This window comes from Zalophus californianus, chromosome 2 (genome assembly GCF_009762305.2).
Source record: "Zalophus californianus isolate mZalCal1 chromosome 2, mZalCal1.pri.v2, whole genome shotgun sequence".
Classification (NCBI taxonomy): domain Eukaryota; kingdom Metazoa; phylum Chordata; class Mammalia; order Carnivora; family Otariidae; genus Zalophus; species Zalophus californianus.
Genome location: NC_045596.1, coordinates 9,779,336 through 9,800,581, shown reverse-complemented (window position 1 = coordinate 9,800,581; position 21,246 = coordinate 9,779,336). Strand labels below are relative to the sequence as shown.

Below are 21,246 nucleotides of genomic sequence, written 5' to 3'. Positions count from 1 at the left end.
ATTCCTTCTTATAAACTTGTCAAATAAGATTTCTGTTTTGAAGGTACATATGATATTTTTTTCTTTTGATGGTGCCTTACATTGTTTATACTTTACAATTTCTGTGAATGTTATAAGACTATACCTTGTTTTATTGAACAACGATGTAAGTACAGTATTTCTGAGAATTTCATGAACATTTTCATGAAATTGTGTCAGGAAACTACAAATTCTGAGATGATAAAAATGAATTATCATAAATTAATGAAAATATAATAAATTCTCTCTGCTTTCCAGAGATTCTAAATTAGTTTATGCAAAATACATAAAGTACATTTACCAATAGTTTCTTTTGTAAAATATATGTGAATTTTTCTATCTAGGCCAGAGAAGCTCTGACTACGATTCTCTACCATAAACTGGGGGAAATGTTACTTTTCAAAAGCATTCCAATAGCATTTTAATATACTTAATAACTTTATATTATATGGTCATATAATTATTCTTCAAAGTGGATCTATACTGTTTCTAGAGTTCTTATAGATGCTTATATTGCTCATCTCATGAATACTTTGCATTTTGGTATACATGTTACAGGATAGATATCGTTCAGAAATGATGTTTGGATAGGCTGTTTTGAGGACATCAGTTTAATGTGTTATTTAGGATTTTGGCTTAGGTTCTCTAACTTACGTATTGTGTATAGAAAGAATTATCTTACACATGTCTGGGCAATTAAGTTAGTGAGTCTGTTTTTCTTAAAGCATTTCTTAACATTAAGAAGCTTATTGGTAGGCTGGGAATGAACTTAGATTCAAATAGCACTGATTATTTTACCCTGTTCACATTTTTCCCCCAGTAGCGTTAACTCTAGCAATCATCTATTGAATAGCGTTGGTTGAAACAAAATTGGATTGACACCCAAGAAAGAATTAGTGAGGTATTTTGACAAGAACCAGTTCTAAGAATTGAAGTATTTCCCAGTTAAATTCCCAGATTTTAAATTAACTTAAAATTTTCTAGGAGTCTTCAGAAAGATGTTATAGGCTATTTTTCATAGTGGTTACAAGCAAACACACAGTACATAGTGTTTAGTGCCTTGTAACCTGTGGCTAACAGAGGCTAATAACAAACCTCAGAGAAGGACTGGGTGTTTCATTTTTGTAGCTCTTTCCGCCCTGGAATCTAAGTGGTTTGCAAACACTGCCCTACTGAGCATAAACTCAATGAAGTGTAGTCATTTGTGAGGCAGAACATAACTACTATTGTGTGCCAGTGCCCCACACAGATGAGCCAGCCTGTTAACCACCAACAAAAGGATTTGGTTGCCTGTATAGCGGCTAGGGAGAGAGGGCATCGCAAAGCTGGACTCTCTGAGACCCTCTGCTATCTTTTACTGTGCATTTTTTACTTGGATATTTGCCAACTTATAACTGATTATACAGACCGCTCTTGCATTAGTGTTTCTTCTTATGGGTTGTACTTATGCAGCAAAGTATATGTTGTAAGACTGTGGTACAAGCTATATGGTTTAACCCATTTCCACATATAATTAAAAGCTAAAGTAGATTATTTGTTGTACAAATCATGGAGGAAAAAAATACCTGCATTACGGGAACTGGGAACCTTTCATTTTGTGGAAGGTTAAATTGTGTATGTACTGTGCCTGTTAAATTTCAGAACTAAATCTATGGAATAACTTAGAGTACTTAGGTATTGTCCTTTGAGACTTCAATATTTCCTTGAAAATGCTGTCTGTCTGGTTAATGGTTCATCATCATGTTCATTAGATATGGTGAAAAGTGAAATAGATGAAAACAAAATACTATATGAAGAAACTTTGTGTAATATTTACTAAAAGTTTTGAGGTTTATAAAGAGAAGGGGCGATAGTGTCTTCTGGGAATTGCAGGGGGAAAAAGTGAAGTTAAGGTATAGAAAATAGAGGGAATCTTTGCTGAAGAATTTGAAGATATAGAAGGATGTATTGAACTTGAAATCTGATTTCCAAAAGTTATAGCAAAAAGATCTGGGATGAAGAGGAGCAGCTGGAGGGTAAACCGGGAAGAGCAAGCACAGAGCAGTGTGGGGAAGAGACATAGGAGAAAGATGAATGGCAGGTAGGTAAGTAATAAAAATGCATCAGGGACATGAGACATGGAGATGGGTTTCGATGGCCACAGGGTTGCCAAGAAAATTATTTCTAGCAGTTACTGGTAGATTGCTTCAGTTGTTGCCAAGATGTATTGCATTTCTGAGGGAGTTATACTTTCTTGTGGCTGAGAAGATTCTGATAGTTTTCTGGAAGCAGTCAGAAGAGGTCCAGATTGATGGATGAGAGATTGGTGGTGAGAGATTCGGGGTTTTGAGGGTGCTTGTGTTATAGGCTCCTAAAGAGGTGAGTACTTAGAGGTCTGACTTTGGTGTGCTGCAGCTGGTGGGTAGAGGCCTTGGCGGGGGTCAGTGGCCTCTTGTAGGAGTTTTGGTCATTTGTGTCTTTCAGAGCAGTGATCCCTTTCATCTGTGTGATCAACTTTTTGGCCATAGAGTTGTTTATATTACTCCATTACTATTCTTATAATGTCTGTGGGACTAATAGTGATGGCCCTTCATTGATTTGAGTTTTCTCTTCCCTTCTCTCTTTTTTTTGGTTAACCTGGTTAGAGGTGTACCAGCTTTTGGTTTTTTTGATTTTCTCTGTTATTTTCTTCTTTTAAATTTTGTTGATCTCTGCTCTAGTTTTTATGATTTTTTTAAAAAGATTTTATTTATTTATTTGACAGAGAAAGAGAGAGAGATCACAAGCAGGGGGAGCAGCAGGCAGAGGGAGAAGCAGGCTCCCCATCGAACAGGGAGCCTGACGCGGGGCTCGATCCCAGGACTCTGAGGTCATGACCTGAGCCAAAGGCAGACATTTAATGACTGAGCCACCCAGGCGCCCCAGTTTTTATGATTTTTTTTGTTCTGCTTTCATTAAGCTTAAATTGTTCTTCTTCCTCAGTTTCTTCAAGTAGAAGCTTAGATCATTGATGTTTCTTCTTTTCTAATATATGCATTCAATGCTATACATTTTCCTCTAAGCACTGTTTTTGCTATATCCCACAAGTTTTGATAGGTTGTGTTTTTATTAATTTAGGATACTTCTCTTGAGACTTCTTTTTTGACCCATGTGTTATTTAAAAGCATGTTGTTTAATCACCAAATATTTTGAGTTTTTCCAGCTATCTTTCTATTACTGATTTCTAGTTTAATTCCTTTGGAGTCTAAGAACATGCTTGGTATGATTTCTGGTCTTATAAATTTGTTAAAGTATGTTTTATGGCCCAGAATGTAGTCTTGGTGAATGTTTCATGTGAGTTACTGATTGTCTGCTTGCTTAATGTATCAGTCAGTGAAAAAGGGGTGTTCAAGTCTCCAACAATACTAGTGGATCTGTGGATTTACAGTTCTGTCAGTTTTGGCATTACATATTTTGATACTCTGTTGTTAGGTGTATATACATGAAGGATTGTTATGCCTTCTTGGAGAACTGACTTTATCATTATGCCAGGTTTTATACCTAATACCTTTCCTTATTCCAAAGTCTGCTTTGTCTGAAATGAATATGAATACTCCAGTTTTGTTTTCATTAGTGTTAGCATGGTATTTCTCTATCCCTTTACTTTTAATTTGTGTCTTTATATTTAAAGTGAATTTCCTGTAGGCAATGTGTAGTTGAATCTTGGTTTTTCATTCCCTCTGACAATTTATCTTTTAATTGGTATATTTAGACCATTCACATTTAAAGTGATTATTGATAGAGTTTGGTTAATTTCTGTCATATTTGTTTTCTATTTCTTGTGCTAGTCTTTTGTTTTCTTTTAAACCTTTCTCGCTTTTATTGTTTTGTTTGAGCATTTTAACTCTTCTCTTAGCCTATCGATTATACATGAACACATTTTTTTTTTTAGCAATTGCCCTGGAGTTTCCAATATATATTTTAACTAGTTTAAGTCCACCTTCACATGGCACTGTATTGCTTTGCATGTATAGTTCAGATACTTCATAAAAGCATATTCTTAATCCATCTCCCCATCTCTTATGACGTGGCAGTCGTTCATTTCACTTACCCATATGCTATAATCACTCAATACATTGTTACTATTATTACTTTAAAGAGTTGTATTTTAGATCAACTAAGAATAAGAAAAAAATGCTTTTATTTAACCTTTACTCCTTTTCTGATACTCTTTCTTTCTTTCTTTCAGATTTTATTTATTCATTTGAGAAAGGGAGAGAGAGAGACTGAGAGAGAGAGAGAGAGAGTAGGAGCAGGGCAGAGGGAGAGGGACAAGCAGACTCCTGGCTGAGCAGGGAGCCCAATGTGGGGCTCAATCCCAGGACTCTGGGATCATGACCTGAGCCGAAGGCAGATGCCCAACCAACTGAGCCACCCAGGCGCCCCGTCTTCCTCTCTTTTTGTACAAATACATTTCTCATCCATATCATTTCTTTATCCCTGAAGAGCCTCTTTTAACACTTGTTTCAGGGCAGATCTGCTAGCTATGAATTCCCTCAAGTTTTGTTTATCTGAGAAAGTCTATTTCTCCCTCACCTATGAAGGATAATTTTACATATAGAATTCTAGATTGGTCCTTTCCTTTCTTTCAACATTTTAAATATTTCACTCCTTTCTTTTCTTACATGGTTTCTGATAAGAAATTCTCTGTAATTCTTATCCTTGTTCCTCTCTAGATAACAGATTCCCTCTCACCAACCCCTCTCCCACCCCAGACTTCTTTTAAGATTTTCTCTTAGTTGTTGGTGTTGTTTTTTTAGAGAGAGAGAGCATGCGTGAGCTGGAATGGGAGGCAGGCTGGCAGGCAGAGGGAGAGGGAGAGAGAATCTTAAGGAGGCTCCATGCGGATCTCACGACCCTGAGATCACAACCTGAACCGGAATCAAGAGTCGGATACTTAACCTACTGAGCCACCTAGGTGCCCCTGTTAGTGTTTTGTTTTATGCAGTTTGAATATATGATGTGCTTACATGTAGATTTTTTTTTTTTTTGTATTTATCCTACTTGTTGTCTTCTGAGATTTCTAGATCTGTGGTTTGGTGTCTGATTGATTTTGGCAATTTCTTGGCCATTGTTACTTCAAATATTTCTTTTTTTTTAAATTTTTATTAAAAAATTTTATTTATTTATTTGACAGAGAGGGACACAGCAAAAGAGGGAACATAGCAGGGGGAGTGGGAGAGGGAGGAGCAGGCTTCCCGCAGAGCAGGGAGCCTGATATGGGACTCAACCCCAGGCCCCTGGGATCATGACCTGAGCCGAAGGCAGACGCTTAACGACTGAGCCACCCAGGCGCCCCACTTCAAATATTTCTTAAGTTCCATTCTCTTTTCTTTTTCTGGTAGTCCAGTTACATGTATGATACACCATTCAGAATTGTCACATAGGTTTTTGATGTTCTGTTTTATTCATTCTTTTTTCTCTTTGCATTTTACTTTTGGAAATTTCCATTACCTTATCTTCAAGCTTACAGATTCTTTCCTAGACTGTGTCTGGTGTACTGATAAGCCCATCAATGGCATTCTTCATTTCTGTTACAGTGGTTTTGATACCTAGCATTTCCTTTTCATTATTTTTTAGTGTTTCCATCTCTTTGTCTACATTATCCACCAGTTCTTGTATATTGTCTACCTTTTCCACTGGAACCTTTTTAAAAATATTTATCATAATGTTTTAAAGTCCTGATGATCATTCCAAAATCCGTGTCATATTTCAGTCTAGTTCTAAGGCTTACTTTTTCCTTCAAACTGCCTTTTAGTGTGCCTTCTGATTTTTTTTTTGAAAGCAAATATGTATAGATTAATAAGAACTCAGGTAATAGGCCTTTAGTGTGAGGTTTTAAGTTAATTAGCCAGGAGTTGGCCTGTGTTTAATGTTTGCTGAGGCTCTAGGTACCAGAGACATCCAATTCCTCTAGTGTCCTTGTTTTTTTCTCCCTTGTCTTTTTGGGTATCTCAAAAAATTCTTCAGTTGAAGTTTGTGTTTTGCAGCTCTTTCAAATGTAATATGCTACTATTATGCTGGAGCCCAGTTGGTGTTATGGTAAAGTATGGAGGCAGGGAAGCATTCTGTACTCTTATGATTAAGTCACAGCTTTATAGTGGGCCTGTGTCCCTGGGCTGTGACCTTTACAGGTGTTTATGAGCTACTCCCACTTAGGTGAGACAGGATGGCTAGAAGGGGCTGGAGATGGGAACTGTCTTTCCCCATGGGATATAAGACACTGATTAAACTTTTTTCCTGGACAGTATGCCTTTTTTTTAATGGATATTACTCTGGGTGTATTTTACAATGGTTAATTTTTCCCTCGCTATGTCAGAGCCATGTGGGGGATCTTTCTTGATGCTTTACCAAAAGGATCTGATAGTTTCTGGAGGTAAAATCCATGAAAGTGTGAGAGTACTCCCACTTGGGAGTTTTTTATTCTCAAAGTGGATCACATGCAGTCTCCAGCAGTTTATCAGAATTATCATTTAAGTGTTCCTACCCTTTGCTGGCTACAGTGGCTTCTGCTCCAGGTAAGCACATTTTGGCTATGACTCTTTGGATTCATCTGTTTCCCAGATTTCAGGGTGGTGAGTTACCCTGCAAAGTCAGCTCTCTGTTTTGCCCAAGAAAAATCATTGATTTTTAGTTTGTTTAGATTTTTTTCTTACTGTAAGGACAGACATGATGACTTCCGGGCTTTTTACGGGTCAGAGTTGAAACTGAAAATTCTAGAACACTTCTGTGTTTTAATGTCTTTTTGGTTTTCTCATTTTCCCTTTTCAGATTTTGACCACATTGAAGTAGGTCAGAACTGATGAAAGACTGTCATGTTAGGAGCAAAGATGGAATCATAGTTTTTTACATTAAGTGTTATTGAGAATGGGGTTTATGAACAGATGTTTGGGTTGGTGGATAGCTAGATAAATGAAAGGCATTTATCCTTCTGCCTTTCTTATGAGTTCTGGAAGATTCATAGGTATTGCTCTCTGAAAAATATTGGACACACTGATCTAGATCAGGAATTGGCAAACTTTTCCTTAGAGAACCAGATAGAAAATATTTTAGGTTTCACAAGCCATACTCTCTCTGTTGTAGCTACTCAGTTCCGCAGTTGTAGTACAAAAGGAGCCATTGATAATGCTTAAACAAATAAGTATGACTGTATTTCAATGGAAGTTTATTTACAAATATGGACTTTGAGTTGAATTTGACCTTGGGGCCATAGTTTACCAATTCTTGTAGTATTTAATTTAATTTTTTTTAAAAAAAGACTGTGTTTATTTATTGGAGAGAGAAAGGGAGAGAGAGAGTGCATGAGTTGGGGGGAGCAGTAGAGGGAGAAGGAGAGGGAGAGGGAGAAGCAGACTCCCCGCTGAACAGGGAGCCTCATGCGGGGCTCAATCCCAGGACCCTGGGACAGTGACCTGAGCCGAAGGCAGACACTTAACTGACTGGGCCACCCAGGTGCCCCAATTTTTTTTAAAGTAGGCTCCATGCCAAGCGTGGAACCCAGTGTGGGGCTTGAACTCATGACCCTGAGCTGAGATCAATAGTAGGAGGCTTAACTGACTGAGCCAACCACACAACCCTGTAGTATTTAATTTTTATTCCATAGCTCTGATCTAGTACTGATCATAAAGAGATGGTGGCCATGTTTTATTTGCATATTCTATAATGTTCACATATTGATCCATGTTGAGATGAAGATTTTCATGTATTGATTTAGAAGAGTTCCAAAAATCTTAAGGTGTAAGAGACATCATAGGTCAATGGCTCAATCTATGAGTGTAAAAACTACCTCAAAGTTGACTTGAAAATGTGATTCTTATTCACTCAGAATAATAAAAAATTCCCAGCAATTATGTAATATGTTAGTTTTTAAGTAAGTCTATTTTTATTACTTCACATAATCATATAGAATGGCAAGTATTATAGAGGTGGATGACAGAAGCATTGCTCAAGATCAGTAGATGGGAGGAAAGATGGCGGAGGAGTAGGGGACCCTGTTTCAACTGGTCTCCAGAATTGAGCTGGGTATCTACCAGACCACTCTGAGCACCCATGAAATCAGTCTGAGATGTAAGATCTGGATCTCTACAAACAGAATATTGCAGACGGTTGGTTTCGAGGCACTAAGCGGGGAGCTGTGATTCCGAGGGCAGATACCGGAGGATAAACTGCAGCGGGAGGGTGCCTGGCCATGGGGATCTTACACTGCCGGTGAGCGACAGCCTTGCGCGCTGGAGACAGGGCACGGACTTGCAGACCGGTAGTGGTGGGGAAAGGACTTGAGGGCAGCCCCTGGGGATGAAACCCGGAGCGGCGGGGTCGTGTGATCTGGGGGCGGCTGGTGGTTTTAGAAGCACAAAGGGCAGAGACGTGCTCCGACCTGGAGGCAGGACTGGGGGTGCTGCGGAGGGGCGGACAACCCAGGCCGCTGCAGTTTATAGCAGCATGGACAGAAATGGAGACGGTGTGGCCTGGAGAGCTCACTGAAGAACAGACTGCGGTCTCTCTGCTCTGAGGCAGAGGGTTGGAAACGGTCTTTTCTGCTCTGACTTGCGGAAGAGACGCAGAAAGCCGCCAGAAAACAAAAGTCCCAAAAACTGATTCCCGCTGAGCCCATCCCCCGCCACAGGGGGTCAGGGCAACTCTGCCCAAACAGGGATTTACTGCCTGAGTAACAGTGCGGCAAGGCCCCTCCCGCAGAAAACAAGAGGCCAGCAACCCTAAGGTCCCAAGAAAACAGGTGCATCTTGCTTGGGTTCTGGTCAATAATTTGGACTCTTATACATTCCCTCAACCACCCATCAACAGAATGACTAGGAGGAGGAGCCCCCCACATAGAAAAGACTCAGAGATTATGACTTATGCTGCAGATTTACAAATGGACAGATGTCGGAGATGGAATTCAGGCTAGCAATTGTGAAGACAGTGGCTAGAATGGAGAAATCAATTAATGGCAACATAGAGTCTCTAAGGGCGGAAATGAAAGCTGAATTGGCAGAACTTAAAAACACTATCAATGAGATCCAGTCCAATCTAGATAATCTAACAGCTAGGGTAACTGAGGCAGAAGAACGAATAAGCGACCTGGAAGACAATATAATAGATAAAAAGGGAAAAGAGGAGGCCAGGGAAAAACAACTCAGAATCCATGAAAATAGAATCAGAGAAATAAGTGACACCATGAAGCATTCCAATGTCAGAATAATTGGAATCCCGGAGGGAGTGGAGAGAGAGAGAGGACTGGAAGATGTATTTGAGCAAATCGTAGCTGAGAACTTCCCTAATCTGGGGAATGAAACAAACATTCCCATCCTAGAGGCAGAGAGGACCCCTCCCAAGATAAGGAAAACAGGCCAACAACCCTGGCATGTAGTAGTAAAACTTGCAAATCTTAGAACCAAGGAAACCATCTTAAGGGCAGTTAGGGGGAAGAGATTCCTTACGTACAGAGGGAGGAACATCAGAATAACGTCAGACCTATCCACAGAGACCTGGCAAGCCAGAAAGGCCTGGCAAGACATATTCAGGGTACCAAATGTGAAGAACATGCAGCCAAGAATGCTTTATCCAGCAAGGCTTTCATTTCGAATGGATGGAGAGATGCAGAGGTTCCACGACCGGCAGAAACTGAAAGAACAAGTGACCACTAAGCCGGCCCTGCAAGAAATATTAAGGGGGGTTCTATAAAAGGAGAAAGACCCCAAGGGTGATATACAACAGAAATTTACAGGGACAATCTACAAAAACGGCATCTTCGCAGGCAACACGATGACAGTTAATTCATATCTTTCAATAATCACTCTCAACGTGAATGGCCTAAATGCTCCCATAAAACGGCACAGGGTTGCAGATTGGATAAAAAGACAGGACCCATCCATATGCCGCCTACAAGAGACTCATTTTGAACCTAAAGATACATCCAGACTGAAACTGAAGGAATGGAGATCTATCTTCCATTCCAGTGGACCTCAAAAGAAAGCTGGGGTAGCAATTCTTATATCAGACAAATTAGATTTTAAACTAGTTTGTAGTTAGAGACACAGAAGGACACTGTATCATTCTTAAAGGGTCTATCCAACAAGAAGATCTAACAATTGTAAGTATCTATGCCCCCAACAAGGGAGCAGCCATCTACATAAGCCAACTGTTAACCGAAATAAAGAGTCATATTGATAACAATACGTTAATTGTAGGAGACCTCAATACTCCACTCTCAGCAATGGACAGATCATCTAAGCAGAAAATCAACAAGGAAACAAGAGCTTTGAATGATGCACTGGGTTGGATGGACCTCATAGATATTTACAGAACATTCCACCCTAAAACAACAGAATACTCATTCTTCTCGAGCGCACATGGAACTTTCTCCAGAATAGACCACATACTGGGTCACAAATCAGGTCTCAACCAATACCGAAAGATTGAGATCATTCCCTGCATATTCTCAGACCACAGTGCTTTAAAACTGGAACTCAATCACAAGAAAAAATTTGGCAGAAATTCAAACACTTGGAAGCTAAACACCACTCTGCTCAAGAATGTTTGGGTCAACCAGGAAATCAAAGAAGAACTTAAAACAATTCATGGAAATCAATGAGAACGAAAACGCATCGGTCCAAAACCTATGGGATACTGCAAAGGCGGTTCTAAGGGGGAAATACATAGCCATCCAAGCCTCACTCAAAAAAACCAGAAAAATCCCGAATTCACCAACTAACTCTACACCTTAAAGAACTAGAGAAAAAGCAACAAATGATGCCTAACCCACGCATTAGAAGAGAAATAATTAAAATTAAAATGGACATCAATGAATTAGAAACCAGAAACACAGTAGATCAGATCAATGAAACTAGAAGTTGGTTCTTTGAAAGTATAAGATCGATAAACCACTGGCCAGACTTATCCAAAAGAAAAGAGAAAGGACCCAAATTAATAAAATTAGGAATGAAAGGGGAGAGATCACGACTAACACCAAGGAAATAGAAACAATTATTAGAAATTATTATCAACAACTATATGCCAATAAACTGAGCAATCTGGATGAAACGGAGGCCTTCCTGGAAACCTATAAGCTGCCAAGACTGAAACAGGAAAAAATTGACAACCTGAATTGGCCAGTAACCCCTAGTGAGATTGAAGCAGTGATCAAAAACCTCCCAAAAAACAAGAGTCCAGGGCCTGATGGATTCCCTGGGAAATTCTACCAAACATTCAAAGAAGAAATAATACCTATTCTACTGAAGCTGTTTCAAAAAATAGAAACAGGGAAAACTTCCAAACTCATTCTATGAGGCCAGCATTACCTTAATCCCCAAACCAGGCAAAGACCCCATCAAAAAGGAGAATTTCAGACCGATATCCCTGATGAATATGGATTCCAAAATCCTCAACAAAATCCTAGCTAATAGGATCCAACAATACATTAAAAGGATCATCCACCACGACCAAGTGGGATTTATCCCTGGGATGCAAAGGTGGTTCAACATTCGCAAATCAATCAGTGTGATAGAATACATTAATAAGAGGAGGGAGAAGAACCATATGGTCCTCTCAATTGATGCAGAAAAAGTATTTGACAAAATACAACATCCTTTCTTGATTAAAACTCTTCAGAGTATAGGGATGGAACATTCCTCAAGTTCATAAAATCCATCTATGAAAAACCCACAGGGAATATCATCCTCAATGGGGAAAAGCTGAGAGCCTTTCCCTTAAGATCAGGAACATGTCAAGGATGCCCACTCTTGCCACTGTTGTTCAACATAGTACTAGAAGTCCTAGCCACAGCAATCAGACAACAAAAAGAAATAAAAGGTATTCAAATTGGCAAAGAAGACGTCAAACTCTCTCTTTTCGCAGACGACATGATACTTTATGTGGAAAACCCAAAAGACTCCACCTCCAAATTACTAGAACTCATACAGCAATTCAGTAATGTGGCAGGGTACAAAATCAATGCATAGAAATCAGTTGCTTTCTTATACACTAACAGCGCAACTGTAGAAAGAGAAATTAGAGAAATGATTCCATTTACAGTAGCACCAAAAACCATAAGATACCTCGGAATAAACCTAACCAAAGAGGTAAAGGATCTATACTCTAGGAACTACAGAACACTCATGAAGGAAATTGAAGAAGACACAAAAAGATGGAAAAAATTCCATGCTCATGGATCGGAAGAATAAACATTGTTAAAATGTCTATGCTACCCAGAGCAATCTATACGTTCAATGCCATCCTGATTAAAATTCCAATGACGTTTTTCAAGTTGCTGGAACAAACAATCCTAAAATTTGTATGGAATCAGAAAAGAACCCGAATCGCCAAGGAAATGTTGAAAAAGAAAAACAAAGCTGGGGGCATCATGTTGTCTGATTTCAAGCTATATTACAAAGCTGTGATCACCAAGACAGCATTGTACTGGCACAAAAACAGACATATAGACCAATGGAACAGAATAGAGAACCCAGATATGGACCCCCCAACTCTATGGTCAAATAATCTTTGACAAAGCAGGAAAAAACATGCAATGGAAAAAAGACAGTCTCTTTAATAAATGGTGCTGGGAAAATTGGACAGCCACATGCAGAAGAATGAAACTCGACCATTCTCTAACAACATTCACAAAGATAAACTCAAAAGTGGATGAAAGACCTCAATGTGAGACAGGAATCCATCAAGATCCTAGAGGAGAACATAGGCAGTAACCTCTTTGACATTGCCCACAGCAACTTCTTTCAAAATACATCTCCAAGAGCTAGTGAAACAAAAGCAAAGATGAACTTTTGGGACTTCATCAAGATAAAAAGCTTCTGCACAGCAAAGGAAACAGTCAACAAAACAAAGAGGTAACCCACAGAATGGGAGAAGATATTTGCAAATGACACTACAGATAAAGGGCTTGTATTCAAGATCTATAAAGAACTTCTTAAACTCAACACCCAAAAAACAAATAAGTCAAAAAGTGGGCAGAAGATATGAAAGGACACTTCTCTGAAGAAGACATACAAATGGCTAACAGACACATGAAAAAATGTTCATCATCATTAGCCCTCAGCGAAATTCAAATCAAAACTACATTGAGATACCACCTTACACCAGTTAGAATGGCAAAAATGGACAGGGAAAGAAACAACAAATGTTGGAGAGGTTGTGGAGAAAGGGGAATCCTCTTACACTGTTGGTGGGAATGCAAGTTGGTACAGCCACTTTGGAAAACAGTGTGGATGTTCCTCAAAAATTTGAAAACAGAGCTACCCTATGACCCAGGAATTGCACTCCTGGGTATTTACCCCAAAGACACAGATGTAGTGAAAAGAAGGGCCATATGCACCCCAATGTTCACAGCAGCAATGTCACAATAGCCAAACTGTGGAAAGAGCCGAGACGCCCTTCAACAAATGAATGGATAAAGAAGATGTGGTCCATAGATACAATGGAATATTACTCAGCCATCAGAAAGGATGAAAACCCAACTTTTACATCAACATGGATGGGACTGGAGGAGATTATACTAAGTGCAATAAGTCAAGCAGAGAAAGTCAATTATCATATGGTTTCACTTATTTCTTGAACATAAGGAATAGCATGGAGGACACTAGGAGGAGGAAGGGAAAAAATAGGCGGGGGGAATTGGAGGGAGAGATGAACCATGAGAGACTATGGACTCTGAGGAACAAACTGAGGGTTCTAGAGGGGAGGGGGAAGGGGGGATGGGTTAGCCTGGTGATGGGTATTAAGGAAGGCATGTACTGCATGGAGCACTGGGTGTTATATGAAAACAATGGATTGTGGATCACCACATCAAAAACTAATGATGTATTGTATGGTGACTAACATAACATAATAAAATTAAAAAAAAAATCAGTAGATGGTAGGGCCAAGACTGCAGTCCAAGAGCAATCTGACTTTCAGGGCAGAGCTGTTGTAACACAATATATTGTATCATTCAAATCAACTCGAGGTGGAATCAGTAGATTGAAGATTAGTGTTCTTCAAAGGCCAATTCTGAGGCATTTTTCTTTTTTAAAGATTTTATTTATTTATTTATTTATTTATTCATTCATTCATTCATTCATTTGAGAGATCACGGATGTGTGTGCACACAGGAGAGGTAGAGGGGGAGGGAGAAGAAGAGGGAAAGAATACCAAGCAGATTCCACCAAATGCAGAACCCAACTCCGGGGCTTGATCTCATGACCCAGAGGTCATGACCTGAACCAAAACCAAGAGCCAGATGCCCAACTGACTGAGCTGCCCAGGTACCCCTGGGGCATTATTCTTAATAGGAAAAGGGAACTTATGCTGATTATTTCAAATAATTTTGAGTTGGGCATTATTTCAAGGCATTTGGGAAGACAGAAAGAAATAAATCAGACAAATGATTTTGCATAAATATTATAGAATATTTAAACTGGAAGGGATCTTAGAGACCATTTACTTCCAGTGATCTAATTTTAGAGGCAAACAACCTGAGACCCAGAGAAGATAAGTGACTTGGGAGCCAGTGTAATTTAAAAGAGCACTGTGCTAGAAAGTTGTAAGGGTAGTGTGCTGGAACTGGCTTGAGAAAGTCAGTTGTTTAAATTTTGGGAATTTTTGTGAGCCCTTTGTTGAATACATTCATGATTAAAAATTAGATATAAATGCATAAATTATACTAAAAACAAAGACATATGCTCAAATGCATTCTTTACTAATTATTTTAACATATATTTTTGTTATCTATTTTCTTGAAATTATTTAGTGTAACTGTATGGTACAGATGCATTATGGTGGTGTCCTACCCAGTTCTGTTCAGTGAAGTGCCATCAGTTGCTTGAAAATGGCCCTAGGGGAGTATTTACCCCACAGAAATAGGCAAATGCTACAAATCACACTTTGCAATTCCCTACCCCCACCACGACAATAGCCAGTTGATTAACCTTTACCAGCATATCACTAGCCATCACTTTTGTGTTCTATACTTGTCTGTTTATGTGCCTGACCTTGCTGCAAGACTGTGAGTTTCTTGAGGTTTGTTATTTATACCCATAGGACCCAGCACAGTGCTGGGCAAATAGTTGGCAGACAAGTGCTTATAGAGTGAATTCATATTCTTTCAGCTCTTGATTCGTATCTGGCTTCATCACTTGCCTAGCTGTATGACCTTGGTTATTGTAACCTCTCTTTATTAGTAAAATGAGAATAAGAATACCAGTGTTGCATTATTGTTGTAAGGACTAATGAAGAGATCTAAATATATGTCTAGATACATAGTAGGTACAAAAATGTAGTTAAAATTTATGATTACAACCAAAGAAGAAGGAGACATAAATGCTATTAGGGTCCAGACTTATACTGTATGCAGAGCTTTGTATTAAGTGTTTGACCACAAACTGGATGAGAATCAAGAATGTGGCACTGTTATATTTGTGTGTGTACATACTTCTTCTTCTTCCCACACAAAATAATGGGATATATTAAAAGGAATATGATATATAAGAGGCAGGAAGCAATCCCTCTGTTATATTTGGCTTTGTTCAGGCTCTTATTACAGTATCATGTCCAGTTTTACATTGCTCATTTTAAAGAGGATGTCAAAAAACTGTGTGTAGTGTGTCCTGGGAAGAACCCAACAACTATGATTAAAGGGATAGAAAATAGGTCCTTTGAGCCAAGTTTAAGGAATTGAGTTTGTTTATTCTGGAAAGGGGACAGTAAAGGAGTTACTTAACTATCTTCAAGTACATGAAGGGTTATTATGAGGAGGATACTCTCATGTTCTCCAAATGCACAGAGGCCCAAAAGAGGAAATCGACTTATTTCATTTAAAGAAAATTGTGTTAAACACTAAAATTGACTATCAAGGGATGTCATGGAATCTCCTTTTTTGAAATATTTAAAAAGAGCAGCAGCAGATGGTTATTTATTGAAAGGTTTACATGTTTGACCTCATGAAAGTTACAGGCAGGATTGTAGACCTTGCAGCTTTTTCACCTCTATGATAGTTTTCTTGTATTCATTGTAACTTACCATGCATATGCCAGGTATCTTACAAAGTTTCTGTAACTCTTTTGTGACAGGGAATCCTCTTGGTATATGATATTACAAATTATCAAAGCTTTGAGAATTTAGAAGACTGGTATTCTGTGGTGAAGAAAGTGAGCGAGGAGTCAGAAACTCAGCCACTGGTTGCCTTGGTGGGCAATAAAAGTAAGTTATTAATGCTTATTTATGTGTAGTAACTTATTTGCCTATCCTGTAATCTTTATTCCTACAAAAACCTTGATGTTTAGAAACATAAAAGATACAGCTTTCCTGGAGTAAGTACATTGCTGGAGGAGAACATTTTTAAAGATGTATACAGTCTTTTCAATAACAGTTTTGATGCTTGATCCTTCATAACTGCTCTGCTGCTTTGGCCAGTTCCTGTTCAGGTAAGTTCTGTTCTGACCGTGTGTGTTTTGGCTTCCTGTGGTCTGAGGAAGCAGCATGGACTATTAAGAACAGCAACACAGCTGCAGATTTTATGATACTGCACTACAGCTTCAGCTCTGCCCCAGAGATTTTGAGAGATAGATTTCATTAAATGGTCCCCTTTTCTAGGAAAGAAAGCAGTGTCTGGGTGGAATTTTGTGTGCATTGTTCCTTGCTCGCATCTCTCATAAACTTCTCTTTCTAAATTTTTGGGGTTTGCTCTAAAATGTAGATAATTTTTTTTTTTTTTTTTTTTTTTTTTTTAAGGAAGAGTGTATTGGGGGATGAGTAGTGCTTGGTAGAAATGGTGGATAAGTAATTTTTGAGATCTGTCTCTTGGGCTATGATATACCGCATATAAAATTATAAGACTGAATTTAGTACAGGACTGTTAGTTGGTTCATAGTCCTACAGTGCAGTTACCTGGAAAAGGAGACATTAATAAGGGTTTTTAAATATATAAAATACTATGATATGACCTAATCTTCTACAACTATTTGAGGTCAGAAAAAGAGAAAATGAATTTAAATTATACCATGGAGGATTTAGGTCAGGAACAGTTTCCTGACTACAAGCGTTGTTAAACCAATACCCAAGTATACTACCACGAGAATTATCTTCTCCAAAGGTCTTTAAAAGTATAGTGCATTTTTTTCTGTGTAATTATTTAGGAAATAGTACTTCCTAAAGGACTAAACCAAGATTTCTTCATTATGTGGTTTTGCACACTTAGATGAACATTTAATAAATCCAAGCCTTACTTTAAAATCATTATAAAACAGGTGTGGATACCATTTCTCTGAAGAGTTAAAAATAGACATTTTATAATACCTTTTTAGAAAATAGTATTATATATCATGAAATGGATGTCTTGGGTAAAAGATACAGTTTTTTAAAGCTTTAGTTTAATTTTGCTCTTCTGTAAATATTTCTAATTGAATGAATCAGATGCTTTTAAATTCATTGAAATTCTCCTTTAAAAAGTTTTGATGACCTTAGGTTCTCTTTCTGAGTGCAGCTTTCATTTTAAGAGATCATTTCTTAGTTACCATGTTACTGAAGCACTGGCTTGTATTATGGTTAAATTTGTGCTTTATTAGCAGTTTCTCATCACCTTTTAGGAAATTATAGAGTAAGAAAGGGATGGGGGTTGAGACTTGTTTTCATTTCTTTCAAGACATAATATCTGACTACCATCTGGAGTAATGGTATAGTGGTGCATAATTATATACATTATGTGTTTATGTGGTCCTATGAGGCATCTGCCATTGGTCACTGTCAAAGAGAGACCGTCAGATTGGATGGGCTTTTGGACTGTGCTGGTGATGCCATTCCTAAGTTTTTAAAAACAAACGTTTATATAAGTTATATGAATTTATGAACAAAATTATTACAGTGTAATGTTTGAGATTTAATAGCATAAGAAGTTGAATTTTTTAGCTTTTGGCTTAGCTCTAACCCCTTCCTTGTATTTATAATACTCTCTTTCAGAATGAGATCATAGAATAAAGTATGCAGTCACACAGAATGTTACATTTATAAAATGAAGAGATTATAAGATGAACATTTTCCTGGATATTATTTATTGCATAATCTGTCACTGGCCTGATTTCATATGGTCATGTAGGTCTTGAAATCTGTGTTTCCAAGTTGATGTTACATTAGTATAGTAGTGTATACTTATCTTCTGTTTGGGGGGACAAAATTATATTAAAAAGCAAAGATTTTACAGATGGATTAAAGGGAAAGCAAAAGAAACATGATGGGAAGACATCTGAAACTGGATTATTATGTTCCTTATCTACAGAGAGTCATCTTCTACCTAAATGTGCTTTTTAAAACTCATCATTGTGTCCTGTTCTTTGCAACTTAGAAAGTTGCAAAATAGAAAGCATATGTTGAAAAGATATATGTATAGGCTATGAAAATATTGGCAGCAGGAGCCAACTTTTATTGCATTTTTAAAAAGGTTTTATTTATTTATTTTAGAGTATGTGTGTGTGTGAGCGAGCGAGCTGGGGTTGGGGGCAGACGATGAGGGAGAGAGAGAGAATCCCAAGCAGACTCCATGCCGAGTGAGGAGCCAGACATGGGACTGCATCCCACAACCCATGAGGTCATGACTTGAGCTGAAATCACGAGTCTGACACTTAACCGACTGAGCCACCTAGGCACCCCAGCAGTAGCCAACTTTTAGCCAAAATTTAGCAGAGGGATAGGATAGACAGAAAATTTCTATACGGGAGAGAGAGGGAGCGAGAGAAGGAAGGAGGGAGGAAGAGAAAGGGAGGAAGTGGAGAGGGAGTGTGCATATGTGTGTGTATGTGTGAATCTGTTTTATAGGAAGAGCTTATAATGTTATAAGGTCATTTGTTTTTTATTAAAATATAGTAAACTCACAGAAATTTGGGCTAAGGATTGAAGATAGTCTTAGGTAAGGATGAATTATGGGTTTATTTTTATTAAAAACTGTGTTTTATTATGTTTAAATATAATGCATAACTAGAATAGGTTAATGAAGTAGCCAGTAGAGGAAGGGATTTGCTTTTATGAAATAGAATTGTTAACAATTAAATTATTTCAGTGTATAATTTTTAAGACAAATTTATTTTAGTCTGTATTCTATTCTGAAAGGCTCTAAGACACTAGTTAGTATTTTCTTTGTACTATTTAAGATTTTATTTATTTATTTAGTTTTAAAAGATTTTATATATTTACCAGAGAGAGAGAGAAAGCATGCACAAAGGGAGAAAAAGCAGCAGACCCCCACTGAGCGGGGAGCCTGATGCGGGGCTCTATCCTAGGACCCTGGGATCATGACCTGAGCCAAAGGCAGATGCTTAACCGACAGGCGCTCCTGTACTATTTAAATTTGTATTGAGTTATGGTTAAGATCATAGGGCTTTGAATTTCGGCATACTTTGCTTTTATAAGCCCAATTTCTTCACTTAACAGCAGTGTGACATCAGACTTTGTATCTAGATACCTCAACTTCTTCATTTGCAGGTAAGGATGATAGCTGCTGTCTGGTAAAGTTGGTTTAAAGATTAAATGAGATATTACATGGAAAGCACTTAGCCTGTGACCTGTATACTGTAAGTGCTCAATAACCATTATCATCATCGTTACTGTCATTCATAATAGTCTTTTAAAAATACTGACTGTAGCTTCAGTTTGATCACAAATTACAAATTAGTAGAGCTGAAACAGATCTTTTACAAAAGTGGCCTGGAGGTAAAGGTTCCTAGAGAATCCCTTTGTCATCATCTTATGTCTTGGGTTTTTGTTTTCTCTGTTTTTTTTTAGATCGATACTTCTCGTACCATATGATGGGTGGGGCAATTCAGTTCAAAACATTCTGGAGTGCTAGCAATGTGTATTCAGTTAGACGTTCATTTGCACAAAGGCTGAGACAAAGAGAGTGCTTAAGGAGTGATAGGGACCTCTTAGCCTTAATTTTAACCTTTAATTAATTAGTCTTAATTTTATTCTTTTGCTTAGCTGCCTTCAAGTTTTCTAAAAATTTGAATGCCTTTCTTTTGCTCTGTTTGGTTGTTGGGATTAATAAGTATAATTATGTCCAAATCTTCATGGAAGGCCCTACTTTTCCCTAGCAAGGTAAGCATAAATTCCTGATAGGTAACTTCCAAAATGGGAACGAGGGTAAGTCATCTACTTATTCGTGAACTTACAGAAGTTCTTTTGAAGTTTGATGGTGTCTGTAGCCCGATGTGGAATGAAACAACTGATAGGCACCTGGAAACCATTCTATTACCATCTGAGGCAATTTCTGCAATTCACAGAGCCAGATCTATGAGGTCTGGTAGCTGATTTCCTGGCCTTCAAAGTCTTGCTCTCTTACTTGATCAGAGACTGCACCGTGAAGCCTCAGCGTTTTCTATTTATGTCTGCTTCTGGGCTTATTACAGGTGGACCTGGCCGTGGCCTAACACACCATCATCACCTCTCATGTGAGTTATTGCAGTAGCTTCCTAACGGTCCCTCCTGCTTCTGGCTTTGCTCTCCTACAATCCCAGTTCCCAAATGGCAAATCATGTTATTATGACTCTTCTAGTGCTTTCTCATCACACTTAGAATGAATTCCAAACTCCTCATCCAAATTTACCAAGCACTAGGTGATCGGACTCCTACCTGCCTCTCAGACCTCTTCTTCTGGGTGTTCCCTTGCCACTAGATGCTAAGGCACACTTGTCTTTTTTTTCTGTACTTAAAACATTCTAAGTTAATTTGTACCATAGGGTTTCTTCTGCTTGAAATACTTCTGGTCTCTGCTGGACTGGCTCCACTTTATCATTTGGATCTCATCTTAAATGTCATCTCCTCAGAGTTCCCTTTCTCGGCCACTCAGTGTGAACAGGCCATGCAGTCCCTTTCTCTCAGGACGTTCAGTTTCACTTACCTGTGGAGCTTCAGTGCCATCTGATGCTGTTCTTGTTTGTTTCTTGTCTGCCCCTCCCCACTAAAATCTAAGCTCAACGAAACCTAAGGACCTCATCACTGAGAACAGTGCCTGAGTGAGTGAATAGTGAATGAATGAATAAAAGCCTTTTCATGAAGCCTCCATTGAAATCAGAAGTGTTTATGGCCCGGGATGTGTTATTAAGGGAAAATGCTTTTCTTAATGAGGAAAAATACATGTGTAGATACAGGGAATCTGTTAGATGGCCTTTGGACCCCACTGGCCTACTGATTTCCACCTTGGTGAATATGTCAGAGAGTTTCTTAGGAAGTATA

The 21,246-nt window shown here is 38.4% G+C and overlaps 1 protein-coding gene across 4 annotated transcripts in view; it reads left to right on the top strand.

Moving 5' to 3' along the window:
- The window catches only part of RAB28 (RAB28, member RAS oncogene family), a 107,655-nt gene that overhangs the window by 12,260 nt on the left and 74,149 nt on the right, over window positions 1-21,246 (top strand). For all 4 annotated transcript variants that reach the window (XM_027599206.2, XM_027599205.2, XM_027599204.2 and 1 more), the window contains exon 4: window positions 16,098-16,227. In XM_027599206.2, coding sequence (XP_027455007.1) covers window positions 16,098-16,227 — 130 coding nt within the window. The remainder of the gene's footprint in view (window positions 1-16,097; window positions 16,228-21,246) is intronic.